This window comes from Triturus cristatus, chromosome 4_2 (assembly GCF_964204655.1).
Source record: "Triturus cristatus chromosome 4_2, aTriCri1.1, whole genome shotgun sequence".
Classification (NCBI taxonomy): domain Eukaryota; kingdom Metazoa; phylum Chordata; class Amphibia; order Caudata; family Salamandridae; genus Triturus; species Triturus cristatus.
This window is the reverse complement of record NC_140586.1, coordinates 155,712,820-155,736,033: the sequence shown is the minus strand read 5'-3', so window position 1 is coordinate 155,736,033 and position 23,214 is coordinate 155,712,820. Positions and strand designations below refer to the sequence as shown.

At 47.2% G+C, this 23,214-nt stretch overlaps 1 protein-coding gene across 1 annotated transcript in view; it reads left to right on the top strand.

Moving 5' to 3' along the window:
- Positions 1–23,214, top strand: part of BAZ2A (bromodomain adjacent to zinc finger domain 2A) — a 1,031,051-nt gene that overhangs the window by 200,417 nt on the left and 807,420 nt on the right. Inside the window, exon 4 of the mRNA XM_085600883.1 lies at positions 633–1,196. Within this exon, the coding sequence (XP_085457009.1) occupies positions 633–1,196 (564 nt within the window). The remainder of the gene's footprint in view (positions 1–632; positions 1,197–23,214) is intronic.

The window sequence follows — 23,214 nt, the reverse complement described above, 5'->3', positions numbered from 1 at the left end:
TCTGATGGGATGATGATTGGCAGTCAATATCCTCGCACCAGGAGCTCGGCTTCAGCCCACCGACTCCATTGTTGCCTTCGGCACGCACTAAGTCAATTACTCTTGATTGTTCCACTAATTATTGAACGCCTAGATATCCCCCAGTTAAATCAATGTATGATTGTCTCCCGACTGTCACTTCCTTGAAGACTATGTCAGTTGAAGGATGCATAGAAGGTGACTCAGTAGCACTTGTTCTGAGAACCTTCCCACACCTACAATACACTGCAGCACTGCCAGCCGAAATGTCAATAACATAGTTGATTGTAGTTGAAATTAGAAGTTTTACAGCACAGATATTGTGCACCAATGTGTGTCACAGTATTCTCTTAGATTCTCACCAAATAGCAAACAAAGATATTGATTTTCTAAAGATTTGGCATGATGTCCAAACATTTTTCTTGGCCCAACCACAGAAATATTGTAGGTTCGGCAAATGCTGAAACTGCTGTTACTCTGCCCCAGTAGACTGAATCTGCAAGATGCATTTTCAGTACTCTGGAGCCCAACATTCTGGGGGTTTCATGGGAGCAAGTGGTAATCTGAAAGCTCTTGAGTAGGCTTTGGTGGTAACATATTCTCTCTTTCCCCAGGTTTGAATGGTGACATGAATGTAAACGGTTTAGCTGCTGTATCACCCACAAGCACTTCAGGAACGGAATCTAGCAATTTGTCGCATGTGCAGCACCCTAATGTAGCCTACGACTATCTCTGGAATGACACTCGGTACCCCTCTGTGAATTCTGCAAATCCCAAAGACAATCAGTTGGTTCCCCAGCTCCATTCCATTGGTCCTTACCAGCTGAACGGAGGTGTTGACGCCATTCGACCTGCCAGTCCAAGAACTGGTACCTTCCGGGATCCTGAAGCCTGGGGAAAAGGTGTGTGCAACTCCATGGAGCTGGGATTCCCTTCGCCGGAGCTATATGACTCTTTCCATGATGAAAGCTTTGGGCCCATGCAAAATGGCCCCACTGATTACTACAGCACTCCTCGGCCATCGCCAATGCTGGCATCCAGTGTCCAGGCTTTTGCAGAATCTCCCTGCCGGACGCAGGAGAGCAACCAGCTTGGTGATTGTGTAAAGGATATCTTGCCCATTGCAGTTGGGGAGACTGTTGAATTGGAGTCGCTGGAGCCTTCGGATATGCAGACAGGTATGGTGTACTGTTGACATCTGTGAGTTTTACTATTCTCTATTGTAGGACCTTTATTGAGAGGAATAGGCATTAGAATAGTCTTACCCATGAGCTTGGATTGCAGAACATGTTAGCAACGTAAATATATTTGATAAATTGAAATAAATGTAGAAAAATTAAATTTTTAAGTTCTGTTTCACTTTGGAAATACAGATAAGCCGACCCATGAACCATTTAACCCCTTCGCTGCCAGGCCTTTTCCCCCTCCTGTGCCAGGCCTTTTTTTGGCTATTTGGGGTAGTGCGCGCTTAGGCCCCTGTAATTTTTTGACCGCATTAGGTAGCCACGCCAAATTTGCGTCCTTTTCTTCCAACATCATGGGGATTCTAAAGGTACTCAGGGTTTGTGGATTCCCCTGGAGGGGTCACAGAAAAGAGCCAAAATACAGCAAAATTTTGTTTTTTTGTGTGGAAAAATTGGAAAAACGGGCTGCAAATGAAAGCATCTGGGTTTTTCCCTGCAAATGTTATCAAAAAAGGGTTTGTGGGGTTGAAATCACCATTTTCCCAGCTTTTCGGGGATACCTGACTTTTGTCAGAAACCCAACTTTTTTTACACAATGTTGGCATTTTTCTGGGACATAGCCTATTTTTGCTAATTTTTGTGCTTTTGACCTCCTTTCAGTTAATGGCAGAAATGGGTACAAAAGCAATAATGGATCCTGGAAAGCTATACATTTTCGAAAAGAAGACAACATTCTGAATTCAGCAAGGGGTCATTTGTGTAGATCCATCAAGGTTTTTTTATAGAAAAAAAACAGTTAAATATAGGATAAATTGAAATTTAGTTGAAAAAAACAGCCTTTTGTGTCAACGTTTTCACCTGTAACAACTTCTAATTATGACAGCTCCTTGAAAGCAATATACCGTTGCATCCGCTGGACATTTCTGGTTGTGGGGATATATAGGACTTGTAGGTTCACCAAGAACCCGACGAACCCAGAGCCAAAAACTGAGTAGTAACTTGCAATGGTTTTTTATTATGTACCGGGTATATAGTAATTATTCTGTAAAAAAGTGTACATGGAAAAATCGGTATGAAAGACACCTATGTATTTCTGAAATGGGAACAAAATAGAGAGTTTAGAAACAGTAGATATTTGCACATTTCTGAAATTGGGAATACTCATACTAGCATGAGAATTATCAGTCATTTTTTAGAATGACTTCTTTTTTACACAATATCTTTCATTTGGAAAGCAGAAATGCATGGAAAGTCAATAGATAATAACAGTTCCTTTACAAATCTGAATTACCCTAAGTCTCTCGATAAAAACGGTACCTCACTTGTGTGGGTCGGCCTAGTGCCCGCGACAGGAAACGGCGCAAAACGCAACCTGGTCACCCCTCAATTTCGCAGTGAAAAATGACCCTTTTTTGGAAAAATGATTAGCTGTAGTTTTTGAACCCTAGCTCTGCGGGCACCTTGGGAAACCTAACTAACCTATACATTTTTGAAAACTAGACACCCAGGGGAATATAGGATGGGGTGACTTGACTGCCTCCCACCAGGGTCTGTTACCCAGAATCCCTTGCAAACCTAAAAAATTGTTAAAAAAAACACATTTTCCCCACATTTCTGTTGTGGAAAGTTCCGGAATCTGCGTGGATCCACAAATTTCCACCCACCCCGCGTTCCCCAAAGTCTTACGAGAAAAACGGTACCTCACTTGTGTGGGTCGGCCTAGTGCCCGCGACAGGAAACGGCGCAAAACGCAACCTGGTCACACCTCAATTTCGCAGTGAAAAATGACCCTTTTTTGGAAAAATGACTAGCTGTAGTTTTTTAACCCTAGCTCTGCGGGCACCTTGGGAAACCTAGCAAACCTATACATTTTTGAAAACTAGACACCCAGGGGAATCCAGGATGGGGTGACTTGACTGCCTCCCACCAGGGTCTGTTACCCAGAATCCCTTGCAAACCTAAATAAATTGTCAAAAAAAACACATTTTCCACACATTTCTGTCGTGGAAAGTTCCGGAATCTGCGTGGATCCACAAATTTCCACCCACCCCGCGTTCCCCAAAGTCTTACGAGAAAAACGGTACCTCACTTGTGTGGGTCGGCCTAGTGCCCGCGACAGGAAACGGGTACTTGGGCCTCCCACACAAGTGAGGCACCATTTTTACCGGGAGACCCAGGGGAACGCTGGGAGGTGTGAAATTTGAGTGAGCCCGGTGATGCCACAACTTTCCCACCCAAAAAAGTGTGAAAAAAGTGATATTTTTTTCAGCTAAAATTGAGGTTTGCAGGGGATTCTGGGTAAGGAAACGTTGGGGGATCCACGCAAGCCATACCTCCCTGGAAGCCCCCGGGTGTCTAGTTTTCAGAAATGTATGGGTTTGGTAGGTTTCCCTAGATGGCCGCCGTGCACCGGGCCAAAAACCCAAGAGACCCTCCTTGCAAAACCAGGTGGTTTTGAGATAGGCAATGTTGATGTCGCATCACTACGTTTTGGGCCCTTGCCTGTCGCGGGTACTTGGGCCTCCCACACAAGTGAGGCACCATTTTTACCGGGAGACCCAGGGGAACGCTGGGAGGTGGGAAATTTGAGTGAGCCCGGTGATGCCACAACTTTCCCACACAAAAAAGTGAGAAAAAGTGATTTTTTTCAGCTAAAATTGAGGTTTGCAGGGGAGTCTGGGTAAGGAAACGTTGGGGGATCCACGCAAGCCATACCTCCCTGGAAGCCCCCGGGTGTCTAGTTTTCAGAAATGTATGGGTTTGGTAGGTTTCCCTAGATGGCCGCCGTGCACCGGGCCAAAAACCCAAGAGATCCCCCTTGCAAAACCAGGTGGTTTTGAGATAGGCAATGTTGATGTCGCATCACTACGTTTTGGGCCCTTGCCTGTCGCGGGTACTTGGGCCTCCCACACAAGTGAGGCACCATTTTTACCGGGAGACCCAGGGGAACGCTGGGAGGTGGGAAATTTGAGTGAGCCCGGTGATGCCACAAGTTTCCCACACACAAAAGTGTGAAAAAAGTGTGTTTTTCAGCTAAAATTGAGGTTTGCAGGAGATTCTGGGTAAGGAAACGTTGGGGGATCCACGTGAGCCATACCTCCCTGGAAGCCCCCGGGTGTCTAGTTTTCAGAAATGTATGGGTTTGGTAGGTTTCCCAAGATGGCCGCCGAGCACGGGCCAAAAAGACAGTTGACCCCCTTGCAAAACCAGAACGTTTTGACATTGTTTCTACAACGTGAGAATTTCGGCACAATATTGCATGGACAATGTGACAGATATTTTGAGGTTTGCAGGACATTGAGGATAAAAAACCTTTTGGGAATTCACAAGAGACACATCACCATGAACTCCCATGGGTTTACGACAATATCTACAGTTGGTGGGTTATTTTTACATGGAACATACACCTTGGCAGAGAAACTAAAAAGACAAAGAATCCTGCACAGCCACCTATTCCTCAAACGCACACACATACTGGTTGGATTTGGCACGAGGGCGAGTGATGGTTCAGTATATTAAATTTTATTTACTAGAGATTTTACAAAAATGAAATGCACTGTCAATAATTCAATGGAGAAAAAACTGAACCAATGACTCGCAGCTCGTGAGCTGTAAAGCCACGGCAAGGCACCAACCGCTTTACAGGCCATTCACACACCTTTCATACGTGATACACACAAGACCATTCGCACCACCAGGCACAAAAACAACACATTACAAAATTCACAAAAGGGACAAGGTACACCCTGCTTCAGAAAGGCAAATATTACTGCACAGCCATCCAATCCTCAAGAACACACACATACTGGTTGGATTTGGCACGAGGGTGAGTGATGGTTCAGAATATACAATTGTATTATCAAGTGATTTCACAAAAATGAAATGCACTGTTAATAATTGAAAGGGCGAGAAACTGAACCATTGACTCACAGCTCGTGAGCTGTAAAGCCACGACAAGGCACTAACCTCTTTACAGGCCATTCATACACCTTTCATACGCGTGAGACATACAAAACCATTCACACCGCCAGCCGCGGGCCATCACATAACAAAACCAGCACACAGCGCCATTCAAGGGCCCATCACTTTCACACGCCCACATTCCTGACACAGCAACTACACAAGCAGATGGATTTCGTGGAGTGGCACTCAGCTAGCAGTGTGTGTAGTGACCAGCAGCAAGTCACTACTCACACTCAGCCAGCCGAGCGCCAGTCCACTCACACCGCTAGCCGAGCACCAGTCCACGCACACCGCTAGCTAAACACCAGTCCACGTACACCGCTAGCCAAGCGCCAGTCCAGGCACACCACCAGCCAATCGCCAGTCCAGGCACACCACCAGCCAATCGCCAGTCCACGCACACCGCCAGCCAAGCACCAGTCCATGCACACCGCCAGCCAAGCACCAGTCCACACACACCGCCAGCCAAGCACCAGTCCACGCACACCGCCAGCCAAGCACCAGTCCACGCACACCACCAGCCAAGCACCAGTCCACGCACACCGCCAGCCAAGCACCAGTCCACGCACACTGCCAGCCAAGCACCAGTCCACGCACACCGCCAGCCAAGCACCAGTCCACGCACACCACCAGCCAAGCACCAGTCCATGCACACCGCCAACCAAGCACCATTCCACGTACACCGCCAAAGAAGTGCCAGTCCACACACACTGCCAACACATTTAGGATTTTTTTAGACAAAAATAAAAACACAAACAAATCACAAATAGATACAAATCTACAAACACAAAATCAGAAACTAAGCACATTGCACTAACGGCAACCTTGAAACAGAATCAAATTTTTCAAAGAATACAAACCAATCAGTTAACTTTACCACTCATGAATGCTCCCAAAAATTATTTTGCGTATGGTACGCTCTAAAACAAGCAGGGACACACAGCCCAGGTTTAGATGGACAGTCGGGGCAATACATACGAAACTCCTTCCGCGTACCTCTTCGCCAACAGACTCTGCATCTCCTAGTGGGAAAATCTTTTGCCGGTGTGGGAGGGGTGAAATCAGGAAAGTGGCGATCTTTCAATCAAACCACATCCTCCACCACTCCAAATCTAGGAACACTTGCCTGTTCCACAACAACAAGGCTAGCTATCACAGAGTGCTGAAACTGAAGAAATGTCAACTTTGACGCACGAGAACACTCCTTGAACTCAATAAAAGCATTGAACATTGCTAATTCGAAGAAATGGATGGACAACTTCTTATACCAAACATAAGCCTCCGAATAGCAGAGTAAGGTTCCAACCTCTGATCTACTCTGTCAACACCACCCATGTGCTTATTGTAGTCTAGAATGCACACAGGTTTGCGGACTTCAGCAACCTGACCCCAAACAGCCACAGGTGAAGTACTCTCATCATGGATGGTAGTCAGCATGTACACATCCCTCCTGTCCACAAATTTTACAGCTAGTAGTTCATCACTACGCAAGGAACTGCACTGCCCCCTCTGAAGTTTTTTGCAAACAAGCTCTTTCGGATAACCTTTACGGTTAGAGCGGATTGTGCCACATGCAAAAGTGTCCACTTTTTACAATTCCTTAAATAATTGCACAGCAGTATAGAAGTTATCAAGGTACAAATGGTGGCCTCTGTTAAACAGTCTCCTAGCAAGATCCCACACAATTTTCTCTGCAACTCCAAAAGTGGACGGACAACCTGGGGGGTCAATAGCAGAATCTCTACCAGTGTACACACGAAAATTAAAAACATATCCTGTCCTACTCTCAGACAACATATACAGCTTAATTCCATAGCGTGCCCTCTTGCTAGGGATGTACTGCCTAAAAACCAAACGGCCCTTGAACAAGACCAAAGACTCATCAATAGATATTTCTTTCCCTGGAGTATAGATCTCAGAAAATCGATCCACACAGTGATCAAGAACGGGCCGAATCTTAAAAAGACGGTCACAGTCAGGGTGATCTCGTGGCAACGCCATAGAATTATCAACAAAATGTAGCATACGTAGCAAAAGTAAATACCGATTACGAGTCATAACTGCAGGAAATATGGCAGTTGCCAACAAGGGGCTAGTAGACCAATATGAAGCCAAGGTTGGCTTCCTTACCACACCCATCAATAAAGTCAAACCCAAAAACTTCTTAATCTCTTCCAGATATGTGGGAGTCCACCGGGTAGCTCTAGACTGGGGCCTAAGTTTGTCGCTGTTGTTCCTCAAAAACTGTTCAGCATACAAATTCGTCTGCTCAACAATCTCACCCAAAAATACATCATCCATAAACAACTGAAAAAACTGCATAGGCAAAAAGTTTTCACAATTCACTGTACACCCTGCATCACCGCTAAAGGCAGGCAACACCGGCTGCACCATGTTTGGATCAACCCAAAGTCCAGCACTTCCAGTAGGAAGCCTAGCAGCCTCAGACTGCAATCCAGATGCCTCTTGCACCATCGGCACAGCAGTTTCCTCCTCTAAGACAGGCACTTCATCCGCACTGAGAGTTGCTTCATCCACACCAAGAGTACCTTCATCTGCACTGAGAGTACCTTCATCATCCGATGATTCCATGTTGAGTGAAAACTCACTGCCAGAATCTTCCCCTCCCTCCTCTCCCTCAGACGCACTGTCAGTCTCATAATCGTGCTCAGAGGAAGATTCAAGAAGCATACCGACCACCTGTTGAGCAGTCATTCTACGGCTAGCCATATTGCTTACTAATAAAGGTAACTTGTCAAACAAGTCAACAACAACAAACTCTTTGTAAAATAAGTAATAAACAAAAAGCACCTTTATCAAAAACTCAAATGTACTCCAAAACAATACCACTCACTTGCCAGAGGCAGCTAAACTACTCACCACCACCAACTCTGTACAGACACAGTATGGATCAACAATATCCCACTAAAAAAGAAAGAGAAAAGCAATTACACATAAGACTATGCAAAACACATCGCAAAGAATTTCATGCTCAAACCACTAACTAAATATGCCGCCATTATGACATCACTTACAAAAAAATTCATTCAGACATTATATTATTACTCATTTGGTGTAAATACAACAACAAAAAATGTCTTACCAACACAATGCAACTACACTAAACTGCAGAGCAGCCACCGTCGAAAAGCTTTAGACTAGAATAAAAAGAAGAAAAAAAACTTTATTGTAACATATGCATATAATGCTCTAGACCATCACGTACTGCGCAAAATGTATTGCTTGACCCTCCCACTTTCAAAAAGGAAAGATCGATGGCCCAATCCTTTACAAGCAACGCGGCGAGAATCTGGAACTGAGCCTCAGCTCCGGACCACCCCCTCCCTCTTCCCAGTCCTTCAAAACTAACCTCAAAGTTCTCCTCCTGCAAAGACACTTCCAAACTTAATTTACACCCTCTCTATTGTGTGAAGGAAGTCTTTACATTATAGGAAATTCTGTTCTCCATGCCCGTAGAAGTGCCTACCCAGTGTGTTCCTGTGTTTTGCGTGTCTGCCATTTATTGCACTTTTATGCATGGGAATGTGCTCCCTCAGTACAGTGGTGTGGTGGACTGGTCATGAATGCTGAACCCGGTTCCCCATTTCCAAATTCAACAGCTCCGGCCATAGTGCCACATCCCCACTGAACGCCATACTTGCCCACTGAGAGAAACTCGCACTGCCTTCAGCTATAACCTAATTGTGCCCGCTATAAACACTTGGATGTGGCTCAATTCAAATTATGCACTTGATAAGAGTAATACGCTGCCTAAAAAAAAAAAAACACTCCTAGGGAATGCAAAGCATGTGAAATGTAAGCAGAAACAACATGGTTACCTAAACGATCTCTCACTAACTATTCAGAAATCAGCCAGTGGTTTCACCTGAAAAGTTATGGACATGACTAGAGGGCCCTGAAGGGAACCGTTTCACTGTCCATTGCTTACATCCTTACAAAACATAAGCAGTATGGTAGACCACATCCATAAACACAGAACCATGGTGCACATTGTGTTTTCCAATTCACCCATCAACCAGGTATTGCAGTACCTCCAGAAATGGTACACTCTCCCACCCTGGAAACAACAATGCTGTTCAAAGGAAGACGAGAAAACGAAAGTAGCACTTCACTGGCAAACTCTGATGCTGGTGTACTTGGATGCAAATAAAAACAATCTGGCCACTTTGAAACCCCTCTGTCTTAGTTTATTTCGCCCCCCCTGGGAACAACAATACTGTTCAAAGTTAGATGAGAAAACGAAAGTAGCACTTCACTGGCAAACTCTGATGCTGGTGTACTTGGATGCAAATAAAATCAATCTGGCCACTTTGCAACCCCTCTGTCTTACTTTATTTGGCCCCCCCTGGGAACAACAATACTGTTCTAAGGAAGACGAGAAAACGAAAGTAGCACTTCACTGGCAAACTCTGATGCTGGTGTACTTTGATGCAAATAAAATCAATCTGGCCACTTTGCAACCCCTCTGTTTTACATTATTTCGCCCCCCCTGGGAACAACAATACTGTTCAAAGGAAGACGAGAAAACGAAAGTAGCACTTCACTGGCAAACTCTGATGCTGGTGTACTTGGATGCAAATAAAATCAATCTGGCCACTTTGAAACCCCTCTGTCTTACTTTATTTCGCCCCCCCTGGGAACAACAATACTGTTCAAAGTTAGACGAGAAAACGAAAGTAGCACTTCACTGGCAAACTCTGATGCTGGTGTACTTGGATGCAAATGAAATCAATCTGGCCATTTTGCAACCCCTCTGTCTTACTTTATTTCGCCCCCCCTGGGAACAACAATGCTGTTCAAAGTTAGACGAGAAAACGAAAGTAGCACTTCACTGGCAAACTCTGATGCTGGTGTACTTGGATGCAAATAAAATCAATCTGGCCACTTTGCAACCCCTCTGTCTTACTTTATTTCGCCCCCTTGGTACAACAATGCTGTTCAAAGTTAGACGAGAAAACGAAAGTAGCACTTCACTGGCAAACTCTGATGCTGGTGTATTTGTATACTAAAAAAAAAAATCAGGGCAATTTGCAACCCCTCTGTCTAACTTTATTTTGCCCCCCGGGAACCACAATGCTGTTCAAAGGAAGACGAGAAAACGAAAGTAGCACTTCACTGGCAAACTATGTGATGCTGGTGTATTTGGATGCAAATAAAATCAATCTGGCCACTCTGCAACCCCTATGGCTTACTTTATTTCGCCCCCCACCCCCCATCCCACGCTAGCAGCACCCCTCATAGAAAAAACGAGAGAAAAAGGGCATCTCTCGAAAGCGTGCGTTTATTTTTTGGATCCATTTCACATACAAGCAACTGCAATTGGACGATCCAAGCGCACGAACAAATAAAAACATTTCTACCCCCCCAACATTGTGCCCCCACCCTACCTAACCCACCGATGCAATAATCCCCCCTCCCCAGCCCCAAAACTGACCTTTACTCTCCGACGCGCAGGAAGCAAATGGCTTCCTGCGCCTCGGAGAGCAAAGGGGAAGCCTCCGGTGACGTCAGAGCGCCTCGCGCGCTGACGTCATAGATGATGCGGGCGGGGGGAGGCAGGGGAAGGTCTTCCCCTGCCTCCCCAGTAAAAAAAAAAAATCGACGAATCACGGGGGGAGCGCCAGCGCTTCCCCCAAGGGTGGGTCCCATGACGAGATGGTCTCGTCATGGGCACAGCGCGACTGTGCACCATGACGAGACCATCTCGTCATGGGCACAGAAGGGGTTAAAAGTAACACTGCAGCACAAAACTTAACTTTGCTTCCCTTAACAAAAGGAAAACATGAAACAACTGAGGGGAGCAATATTAGAAATTTAACACTGCTCATTTAAGGGGCCAGCAGCTTCCATATGTTGGTATGATACTCTTTTTAGTATCTTGCAGCTGTTGCTGCTGAGAAGCATGGTTGTTTATGATAGTTTTCTGGGATGTAGAACTAGTATTTCAAAAGCTTTCCCGTCTTCATTGTAGGTTCTTCATTCATAGTCCTCAACCTCAAAACAGAATAGAAGCTTCTCGTTTCTAATGAACTGCAAGATGGCAGTACTTTACTCCCATGCCAAATGGTTTCCTTAACACAGCTTTGCATGCTTGGATTTTTGGTTAAATGCAGAGGCTAGTCAGTAGTGCCTGGTAAAACTGTGCATAGACTTAATGTAGACACCTTGCTTTTGGTGGTACTAACTGGAAAAAATGAATCTTCCCTCCTTAGAGAATGCATTTTAGAATCACTTTAGATAGAAAAACTCTACCAAGAGTCCTGTTTGGTTTGGTTTTATCTCAGTGCATTTACTTAACCCATTATATCCTTGTTCTGATTAATACTGCTGTTTATTGCTATTAGATGTGGCAAAACAGCATAGGAAATGTGGAGATTCACACTGATTGGTATGCTAGTATACCAATGTTGAATGAGTGGAGGGTTGTCATGTCCCACTCAAGGCATAGTCCCTCTAGCCAAGACACCTACCACAAACTAAATAATAGTAAATGACATTCAGCACGTTTGCGTATATAATTTATACAAGCCCGCTAGGGACGCACTAGAAGTTTAATTTGACTAACCATGCAAGAGAACACTTGTTTGTATTCACAGTAGTCAGACTACAAAGCCCAAGACACAATGGTGTAAAAATGAAACAAATAATTGATTTCCTTAAAAGACTATCAAATGGAGAGAGTACCACATTTCACTGTGCCTATGACCAGTCGAAAATTGCTTTACTTATTTTGTGAAGACTAGCTCAGTAATTACTCTGTTCTCTTGAGTGCTGAGTTACATTCTGTTGTGGAAGTTTGCTATTGATTGAAGGATGTTGGCTCACCCCAGGATGCATCAGCAGTGAAGCTGTTTGCCATGAGCAACCTAGGAAATCTGCATTAGGTCCAAGTACATTATTCTGTGGGGATGTGTACATTTTTAAGCCATGATTTTGAAAGTAAATGTGGCAAAATAAAGCATGTTATTTGGAGCAAATGTAATAATGAATGCAGATTCAAACATTGAGAGCACAAATCTTGTGTTTCCCATAGTAGAGCTATATCTTCTGGGTCTTCTGGACATAGATCTGACCCTCAATCGTCGTTTCTTTAATCTATGGGCCTAAGCCATAAAAGTGTACACTGTCTCTTCTTAAATATCGGTTTATAATTAACTAACACGAAAGAACCTTTACATGCAAATGTTCAGATAGTATGTTTTTTGTTACCATTGTTGGTGGAGTGTGATATGCTATGTATTGCCTTTTTTGTGGGAGAGCAAAGGCAGCCTACCCCATGCAAGATTTGGCCTCTTGGCTTGTCATTTGAAATGCTTGTAACTTTGGCAACCTTTGACTAATATGACTGAGATTTGACATACACATAAGACGGTCAAATTTCTACTGATATTTTTGAGCTTGTGCGTATTCATAAAGGGGAACACAGATTGAAAGGGGGGCAAAAAAGTGCATATTTCTAAATACGTTTTCTCTTTGTAATGAATGAATAAATACACAATTTGTCAGAATTTAGGAAGGTTTAGTTTTCTATTGGGATATCAAATTCGATTCAGATGCATAAATAAGTGGCATAGTTAAAGGTACTGTCAGTACAATTTTCATTTGCTTATAAATTCTAAAGTGTTTGAATAAATTGTGCCTATTAATTAGCAAGTGATACACAGCACACTTGTAGTTAAAATGGCCCAGGAGGTGGGCCGCTTGGCCCACATCTCTTTAAAACAAAAAATCAAATGAAAATGGCCGGGCCCCGGGGATGGGGTCCTCACGGGCATATATCAACCTCTGGAGGGGGTCCACAGGGCTCCCCTCCTGTTTTATTTTAAAATAACAAATGGGTGAGGCCCCGGGGGCTGGGCCTCACTCTCTGACGACCTCTGAGTAGGGTTTACTGGAGATAACAGATGGGCTAGTTGGCCTCTAAGGACCCTCACCAGCAAAGGAGACTTCATCCTCCAACTAAGATGGTGCTAGGAGGCGCATTTGGGGCATGGCCTGCTATCAGAACCCAGCAATCCTGCTGTGTGGGACCTACTGGAGCTAATAGGAGGGGTAGTTGCCCCCCAAGTATGTCTTTTGGGGGTCCAACTACCCCTCCTAGTACCTCCAGTAGGTCCCACACAACAGGATTACTGAGAAATTGTCAGAGGCCACGCCCCCTTCCTCTACCCTTCTGCAAATGTGGCACCCAGCGCACTACTAGTTGGGGAATTAAGGCCCCTTGGCTCCTGCGGGACCATGGAGATTCCCTCCTGGTACATCCTGTAAGCCCTACACTGGAATTCCTGAGACCTGGTCGGAGACCCAACCTTCTTTCTCCACCACTGTGCAACCGTAGAAATTCACTTTAAAAAAACCAAAGGTTACAGGACATTATAGTTAGTAATTAGCGTTTAAAAAACCTTAAAAATTCACTGGAAAAAACAAAGGTTTCAGGGACGTTATAGTTGGGAATTAACATTTAAAAAAATGCTTAGATATTCACTGAAAATTCCAAAGGTTTCAGGAACATTATAGTTAGGCCGATATTTCACTCGTACAAAACCAGAGAAATTCAGCTGTTACAGTTAGCTGAGTTAACTATAACTCGTGCCCCTGCAATGCACTGCTAGCAAGAGATCGTGAGGGTAAACATGTCTTAAAAACTACTGAACAGATTTACACCATTTAACAAATAGTGCTTTTTGAGCCAAGAGCTACCCTTTGCCAAATTCCTTTCAGCAGTTCAAGCCGTGTCTAAAGTTAAACCAGATTGGTCGCACACTGCTACACCTACCAGGCGTGTTCCCCCAATGAAAATGGTCTCTGAAGGTCAGCGTCGGCGGATACACCTATGCTCTAGTGTGAATGCAAGTATGCGTGGCGTGTGCCATCCCTGGACACGTGTTTCGAGGTAGTTGCCTCTCGTCAGCAGGGAGTAGGAAAATGTGTGGGGTTGCTGTGTAAGCTGCTAAAATGGTTATCAGGTCTAGTACCTCTCGTAGCGCGCAGGTGCGTAACCATGAGTCCGTCGACTCCACCGGCTCAAGGGAGCCTGAATATAAAGTTAAACCAGATTGGTCGCACACTGCTACACCTACCAGGCGTGTTCCCCCAATGAAAATGGTCCCTGAAGGTCAGCGTCGGCGGATACACCTATGCTCGAGTGTGAATGCAAGTATGAGTGGCGTGTGCCATCCCTGGACACGTGTTTCGAGGTATTTGCCTCTCGTCAGCAGGGAGTAGGAAAATGTGTGGGGTTGCTGTGTAAGCTGCTAAAATCGTTATCAGGTCTAGTACCTCTCGTAGCGCGCAGGTGCGTAACCATGAGTCCGTCGACTCCACCGGTTCAAGGGAGCCTGAATATAAAGTTAAACCAGATTGGTCGCACACTGCTACACCTACCAGGCGTGTTCCCCCAATGAAAATGGTCCCTGAAGGTCAGCGTCGGCGGATACACCTATGCTCGAGTGTGAATGCAAGTATGCGTGGCGTGTGCCATCCCTGGACACGTGTTTCGAGGTAGTTGCCTCTCGTCAGCAGGGAGTAGGAAAATGTGTGGGGTTGCTGTGTAAGCTGCTCAAATCGTTATCAGGTCTAGTACCTCTCGTAGCGCGCAGGTGCGTAACCATGAGTCCGTCGACTCCACCGGCTCAAGGGAGCCTGAATATAAAGTTAAACCAGATTGGTCGCACACTGCTACACCTACCAGGCGTGTTCCCCCAATGAAAATGGTCCCTGGAGGTCAGCGTCGGCGGATACACCTATGCTCGAGTGTGAATGCAAGTATGCGTGGCGTGTGCCATCCCTGGACACGTGTTTCGAGGTAGTTGCCTCTCGTCAGCAGGGAGTAGGAAAATGGGTGGGGTTGCTGTGTAAGCTGCTAAAATTGTTATCAGGTCTAGTACCTCTCGTAGCGCGCAGGTGCGTAACCATGAGTCCGTCGACTCCACCGGCTCAAGGGAGCCTGAATATAAAGTTAAACCAGATTGGTCGCACACTGCTACACCTACCAGGCGTGTTCCCCCAATGAAAATGGTCCCTGAAGGTCAGCGTCGGCGGATACACCTATGCTCGAGTGTGAATGCAAGTATGCGTGGCGTGTGCCATCCCTGGACACGTGTTTCGAGGTAGTTGCCTCTCGTCAGCAGGGAGTAGGAAAATGTGTGGGGTTGCTGTGTAAGCTGCTAAAATCGTTATCAGGTCTAGTACCTCTCGTAGCGCGCAGGTGCGTAACCATGAGTCCGTCGACTCCACCGGCTCAAGGGAGCCTGAATATAAAGTTAAACCAGATTGGTCGCACACTGCTACACCTACCAGGCGTGTTCCTCCAATGATTGTTTTTAGCAGCTTACACAGCAACCCCACTCTCATTTTCCCACTCCCTGCTGACGAGAGGCAACTACCTCGAAACACGTGTCCAGGGATGGCACACGCCACGCATACTTGCACGCACTCTTGAGCATAGGTGTATCCGCCGACGCTGACCTTCAGGGACCATTTTCATTGGGGGAACACGACTGGTAGGTGTAGCAGTGTGCGACCAATCTGATGTAACTTTATATTCAGGCTCCCTTGAGCCGGTGGAGTCGACGGACTCATGGTTACGCACCTGCGCGCTAAGAGAGGTACTAGACCTGATTATGTTTTTAGCAGCTTACACAGCAACCCCACTCTCATTTTCCTACTCCCTGCTGACGAGAGGCAACTACCTCGAAACACGTGTCCAGGGATGGCACACGCCACGCATACTTGCACGCACTCTTGAGCATAGGTGTATCCGCCGACGCTGACCTTCAGGGACCATTTTCATTGGGGGAACACGACTGGTAGGTGTAGCAGTGTGCGACCAATCTGATGCAAGCCGTGTCTAAAGTTTGGTATGGAAATTAACATCGAGAAAACGTGTTTTGGGACCCCCCTTTTTTCTGTGCCCCCGCTTGACGAATCATCCCGAAACTTTCAATACAGCAGCTGACCTTCCCTCCCCAATAGTTTTTAAATTTTCGTGAAGATTCGTCAAACGATGCCAAAGGCATTGGCAAATCAAAAAACGCTTTTCCTATAGAAACTAGGTCCTAATTATAACTACCTACTGCCGAGTGTGTGTGTGTATGTATCAACATGAAACCAAGTATATATATATATATATATATATATATATATATATATATATATATATATATATAAAATAATATAATTATAATATATTCACTGGAATAAACCAAAGGTTACAGAGACGTTATAGTTGGGCTCAAGTTTCACTCGTACAAAAGCAGTGAAATTCAGCAGTTCTAGTTATCTGAGCGGACTATAACTTGCGCCCTGCAATGCACTGCTTATGACCTCACATATTACATCACTAAAGACATGGTCCGTGACATCGCTGATGACATCTCAAATGACATCACTGATGACAACATCCACAGAGTCCCTCATGTACCCATTCGCACCCCAATATAACCTTTCAAACACCCACTCCAACTACCATTCTCAAAACCATTGACACACCCACACTAGTACTTACACACCCACTCACTGATCCATAGGTCTACACACACATCCACTCCGTGACCCATACAGCCACTCCACTCACGAATACAACCTCTGAAATATCCACTCATTCACCCATACAACCACTCACACACGATCAGTCACCCATAGAGCTACTCACACACCTACTCACTCACCCATAGTCAATCACAGTCACTTTCTCACCTATACAGTTATACTCACACCCACTAACTTATTCATACAGATACTAACACATACTCACTCAGCCATACTGTCAGTGGCACAAGCACACACTCACCCATACAGCCACTCTCACAATCACTCACACATACAACCCCTCATATACTCCAACACTTACCTATACTGCCTTTCACATATCCAGTATCTGATAGAGACATCTAGCCGTAGATTCCTTAACTTAGAATATCCCCAGGCGTCAGACTGGATCCGGAATTTGTTTTGCAGCAGCACCTTTGCGCGCCGGGGGACGGTGCCACACGACAGCGCCCTGACGTCGTCCACATATGTGACATCAGCGAGGTCATACAAGTCCCTCCCGGCACGCTGACGTCCGTTTCCTTCTATTCCACGTGCAACGCGGATCCGGAGTAAGCGGTTCCTCTGGCCTGTTTTCAGGCCCTTTTTCGACGCTTCGCGTCTGGAACAGTGTGCGATGCCTTCGGGTTTTAAAACTTGTACTTCCTGTTCACAGCAAATGTACGCGACGGACCCACATCTTATCTGTATGTGGTGTCTGGTCTAGCACTGCGACTCCTGCCAACACCTCAAGCCAAAGTCCCGGCGGGAGTGTCGGATGAAGCTTCTTTCGGCACGGCTGTCTCGGTCGGAGTCATCTCTTCCCCAAACTTCAACACTGGCGGGCCCCTCTACTTTACAGTTCTGCCGTCGATCGCCCTCTGGGGCTCAGGGCCGTCGTTCAGCACTTCTTGTTAAGTCGCGGCGCATGTCGCCGAGGTCCTCGACCTCATTTTCATCTGTTGTCGGGGGCACTGGTACCCGGAACATTCCGGACGTGCACCCCCGACAGTCGCTCCCCCTCTATCCACCCTATCGGTGTGCTGGTGCGACTCAGACCCAGATGGAGGCCTATGCCGCGGCTCTGCAGGCCTCCCTAGGGTCCTCTCCCGTCCCTGGGGCGTCCTCGGGGCCTCCGCTACTTGCGGGGTCCCTGACGGGCTCGCCGGTGGGTTCGTCCCCGGCGCTAAATGAGCCCTTGCCCTCCAGGGACGTTGGAGATGTGGTGTCGTCAGGCTTGCCTCCCGGCTCCGGGCCATCTCCTTCGGAAGGGAAGCTTGTCGTGGATTTTACGCCGGACGGGGCAGAGTCGAGTCGGCGCAGGACGGGGCTCGATCGGTGCCGGACGGAGCTCGATCGGCACCGACTAAAGTAGTTTTGGTGCCGCATCGACGCCAGGTTTTTGACTCTTCTCCGGGAGCGTCTGGAGAGAGTTTGGCGTCGCCCTCACGCCCGACGACGCCGGATGTATTCTTGCCTGTGCCCCCCTTAGAATATGTGGACCTGGCAGGAGCCCCCGGACCCGGCACGCTCCTCGCCTCCTCAAGAGCCCCATCAAGACCCCCATTGGTTAATGGGGCTACCCTCAGTTGGGCATTGGTCGCACCCTCAGTGCCTTGGGAGGGTTAGCTTACAGCCCTCACCTACAGATGAGCTGCTGTCCCCACCACGGAGGGGTACCGAGGCTGGAGCGGCTTTTCTGAGAGTAGTCTCCTTGGCCACTCGGATTGTGAACATGCAACCCCCTTCAGCGCCCTTGTCTGTGGACCCCCTACTTGATGTCTTTCACTGTGGGTCAGCGAATGTGGAACCGCTTCTGCGCTTTGAAGCGTCTCTTTATGAAGCCGTTTTGGATACCTGGGTTCGACCGGCTTCCAGTGATCCGGTGGCTTGTTCTGTCTTGCACCGCTACCATCCTGCTCCACATGATACAGTTTGCTTCTTTGTGCATCCTGACGTGCAGGGGTTTGTTTTGCAAACTGCCTTCGCTTCCTTGCCCCGGCTAATGCTTCCTCCCTCCCGGGAGTCCAGATGACTTGAGTCATGGGGTCAGAACATCTTTGCCTCCACTAGTGCTGCCCTACGGTCACTTAATACAGTGTGTGTCTTGGCTCGGGCTACCTCTGTCCTGTGGGACTCTGCAGTCTCTGCTCTCCGCCACCACGGAAGGCGCTCGTGTTGACCTTCTTCATCTTCTCCGGGATGGCCGTGACCTTGCCGAGTTTACGATCCGCTCAGCATTAGATACTGCTGATTCCCTAGGCCGGGCTATGGCTGGTTCAGTTGCTTTGAGGCGCCATGCTTGGTTGTGGAATAGCGTCTTCCCAGAGAATATCCGGGAGCGACTTGTTGATTTACCCTTTGATAGGGTTTTGTTGTTTGATGCTCACGCCAAATTGACTGTTCAGCGCCTCCTTGCGGACTTTCGCCCTCTCCCTTAGGCCTGTATTCCTCAGGCGTTTGGTCTGGGGTGGTACCTTTTCAATTAGCATCCTTTAGATGCGTTATGTGTTTTAGGCTGGCAGTAAGCCTCAGGTCTTCTTTTCGCATGGTCTGGGGTGGTACCTTTTCAATTAGCATCCTTTGGATGCTTCATGCGTTTTGAGCTGGCATTTAGCCTACTGTGGCAGTGTTCCACAGATTGTTGTTTTTGGTCCTCTGACTGTGGTTTACCCTAATAGGTGTTCCCTGTGTTGGGGTGTGCATACTCCGTGTGGGGTACTTGTATGCTATTGTATAGCTCTGCTTTATGTCAACTGGGCATAAGAGATCCCTTGGGCTCTGTGTCACCTGGAGCTCTTATCTGCCGTTGTATGGTGCTCAATGTTGTGCCTTCGTGCCTCTTCTATACGTCATGGGCCATCTTGCTTATTTCCCCCATTCTCCTCCTTGGGAGGTTTTCAGGGGGTTTATCACGCTTTAAATGCAGCTACCGTCTACCATTAATGCACTAGGTGTGTTCCTGTGCAACCATGTTGCATAGTCATGGCGCTTTTACCCGTCTTTGCTATATATATTTATATTATGTATATATACAAGTTCCATGGGTACTCTTCGTCCTACGTCTTTACCTCTCTTCGAGGCTGCAAGGTCTGGTTCAATGTCTCCATGTGTCAGGGAGCTTTTTAGTGATACATGCAGATTGCCAATGAGGTCCCTTTTTGCGTTCCATTTACTGGTTTTGGTTCCCCAGTTTTACACTGCTCCCTTCTTGGGGTTCAGATACTGAATGTTATCTCTCTTTCTGGACAAGGGTTACTTTCCTTCCAGTCGGAGGGTGTGGTCTAGAATTCTGAGATTCTTCCTCCGTTTCTACGCCTTGGTACTTTGGTGGCTCTGCTGCCCCTTCCTTCGAATGTGCCTCCTTCATTAGGTCTCACCCTATATTATATCAGCTGGGCATGCGGGACAGCTCTTTTGATGTTAGTCGTCCTAGGTCTACACCCTGCATATCTGTATTTCGTGTGTTTGTTCTCACCTTAGTCTTCAAGCTGCCTGGTCGGGCAGTCTTATGCTTATTTTAGCTATGCTACCTTGTGGTCTCTGTGGCTGTTTGCTCTGTGCATGTTTCTGTGGTGGCCCGCATCAGCGTGCTTCAGATTGTTACTGTTTGCACCTGTCCCCCCTTTGGGACTGGGTGTGCACTTGGCCTTTTTCTTGTTTTCGCCTGCGCTTCTAAAAGCATTGCTGAGTTCTACCTCTTGACCTTTGGTTCTTGGCTGTAGCCTCTCTGGTCTTCCTTCCGTGAACTAGCCTGGTAGTTTCTGGTTGCATCTTTTTATGTTTCTTCTCAACCTTTGGTAGGTGTTCACATAGTACACCATTAAGCTGAGAGTGGCCCTTTTTCATCTCTCTCTTTCTTTTATTCTGGTATATGGCTGGTGCTGCTTCTACCTCTCATGATTGTACAGCTATTGTGTAGCGCCATTCTGGCACTTTTGGGGTTGTCTGCATCCCGTTATCTCTTGCTCTTCCGAGCTAGTTGGGTTGCTGTCTGGCTGTTCTGCCACATCCTCCCCCATTGTCCGTCACTCTGTTGCCGGCTCAAGTGCTTGGAGCTTTTTGTTGTTTTGGCGCAGACCCACCTCCCCCTTGGGGTATGGCTGTGGTATCTATTCTAAGTTGAGGAATCTGCGGCTCGATGTCTCCATCAGATGTACGAGTTACTTACCTTCGGTAAGAGTTTTTTGTAAAGGATCCGGTGTAAACAGTTGCTGTGACAATGTTTGTTCCGTCGGCGCCGATGACTTTTTAGGTTTGTCCGTGCCGTGCTTAGCACTGGGCTTGGGGACCTCCGATTTTTTGGTCGGTGCCGAGGTGGGCTTAGGCGTGGAAGTGTCGGTGCCGAGGGCCTTATGGGTTTTGGTCAGTACCGAAGATGGCGTCGGTACCGAAGCGCTGGGTTTCGACACCGAGGACTTCGGTGCGGAGCTTGGTGTCGAGGTAGAGGCCGGTTTCTTTTTCGGTGCCGAAGTGTGTTTCTCGGCACCGCTGGAAGGCTGGCTCGAGCCCGAGCCGCCGGAAGGCTTATTTGGCTTCTTCACCGGGCCCAAAGGTGGGGTGTATGAAGCAGTGTCTCTGGTCTTGCCTAGGCCCGGAGGCGAAGGCGTGACCGAAGCCTTTTTGGGTGTCGGCGCGGGTGTGGGAGGGGGTATATTACTCACGACCCTCTGCGCCGGGGTGATGTCCTCCACATCTGAGTCGTCGGCTTCGGAAGCACTGACGAGGTCCTCTTCGGTGTGCTGCTGTCCCGGATGTTCGACGTCATCTCCGAAGATGTCGACTGGAACGGAGGTCGAGGAGTGCGCCATGTTTCGTCTGGCTCTTCGATCCTGAATAGTATTTTTCGATCTGAAAGACTTACAGGCCGGACAGTCTCGAGCCTCTTGTTCAGGGGAGAGGCAGAGGTTGCACACCTCATGAAGATCGGTGTGGGGGAATTTGGACCCACATCAAGGGCACTTGAATGGAGTTCTTTCCATCAGCCGGGACCGGAGCTTGGGTAGGCCCGAAGGCCGCCGTCGACGACTGGAGCCGAAGATTTGTCGATGAGAAGGTGATTGAGGAGATGTCGATCTGAACAATACCGCGATGAGTGAGGATTCCGCTTCGATCGTCGAACTGGAAATGTTCGGAACCGGAGCGCGAAGATTACATCCGAGCCCGATGGCGGAAAAAAACAATCTGAGGATGAAGCCGAAGCCCATGCGCAATACGATCCAAAGGAGGAGTCACTGACTTCGTGACTTCCAAAGACTTTCCTAGAGGAAAAACAAACTGCGAACATCCGGGCTCAACACCAGATGGCGATCTATGCAAAAGTGTGTAGATCTGCAGCTCTACATGCCAAGAACGGATGCATACTGGCAAGTAGCATATTCCATCTGGTAGAGACCTTGTCCAGCCGCAGATTCTTTAACGCCCACCCAGCCTCCGCGTTCTTTGATGACCTTACAAAGTTGGGTTCTCCACTGGCCTCTTTCAATTACCATTGGTTTTTCTCTCACGGGTACTCACATTGCTGTATCCCTTTGAGAATTGCCATATACAGCTGACTCTCTCCAAGGGGTTTCTTCCTGTAAATTGGTTCCTTTTGATTCACCTTCACCAGGAGATTCATCTTCTTTTTCTTTTCTTCTCCTGCTGCCTTTCTTCCCTCCATCCTTCTCTATTGGCTCAGGGTTCTGGTCTCCTCTACAGTCGTCCTTTGGGGATCTGTTGACCTCTGTTTAAGACCTCCATTACTATAGGGGCAGTGCCAGTCTTTTATACCTTCCTGCAGGGGACTGTTGTTCTCTCTGCGCTCCGTTCTTGCTGGATGACACAGTTCCACATGGTAATGACAGTCTATTTCTGTCTGTTGAGATGTTCTTCCATTGTTGCACTTGGGGAAAGGTCTTCGCTTAGCTTGCTGGCTCTTTCTCGCAGCTTTTTCACTTCTATGTGGGTAGTGTCTAATTCTGTCTTTTACGATGGTGTCTTGCACCACCTCCCTTCTTTATTCATGGATTTTCATTCCTCGCACACTGTTCCCATACTTTCGCAGTTTTTTGTTGGTGGCTCCGCGTTGTGCCGCAGAAATGTTTCTCCAAAGAAAACTGACGTCAGCGCGCTGGGAGGAATTTGTAGGACCTCGCTGACGTCACATATGTGGATGACGTCAGGGCGGGGTCATGAGGCGCCGTCTCCCGGCACGCAGAGCTGCTGCTACTGCAAAAAAAATTCTGGATCCAGTCTGACGCCTGGGGATATTGTAAGTTAAGGAATCTGCGGTTAGACAATGTCTCTACCAGATACATCGTTACCGAAGGTAAGTAACTCGTACTTCTCACCCATTTACCACTGACACTGGCAACCAGTGCAGTTCCTTAAGCAACAGGGCTGAGGAGGTACCCGAAGGACAATTAAGAATGAGCCTGGCTGCAGTGTTTTGGACTACCTGAAGTTTGGCAACTTGGGTCTCATTGGCAGCTGCCAGAAGGGCATTACCACAATCCAG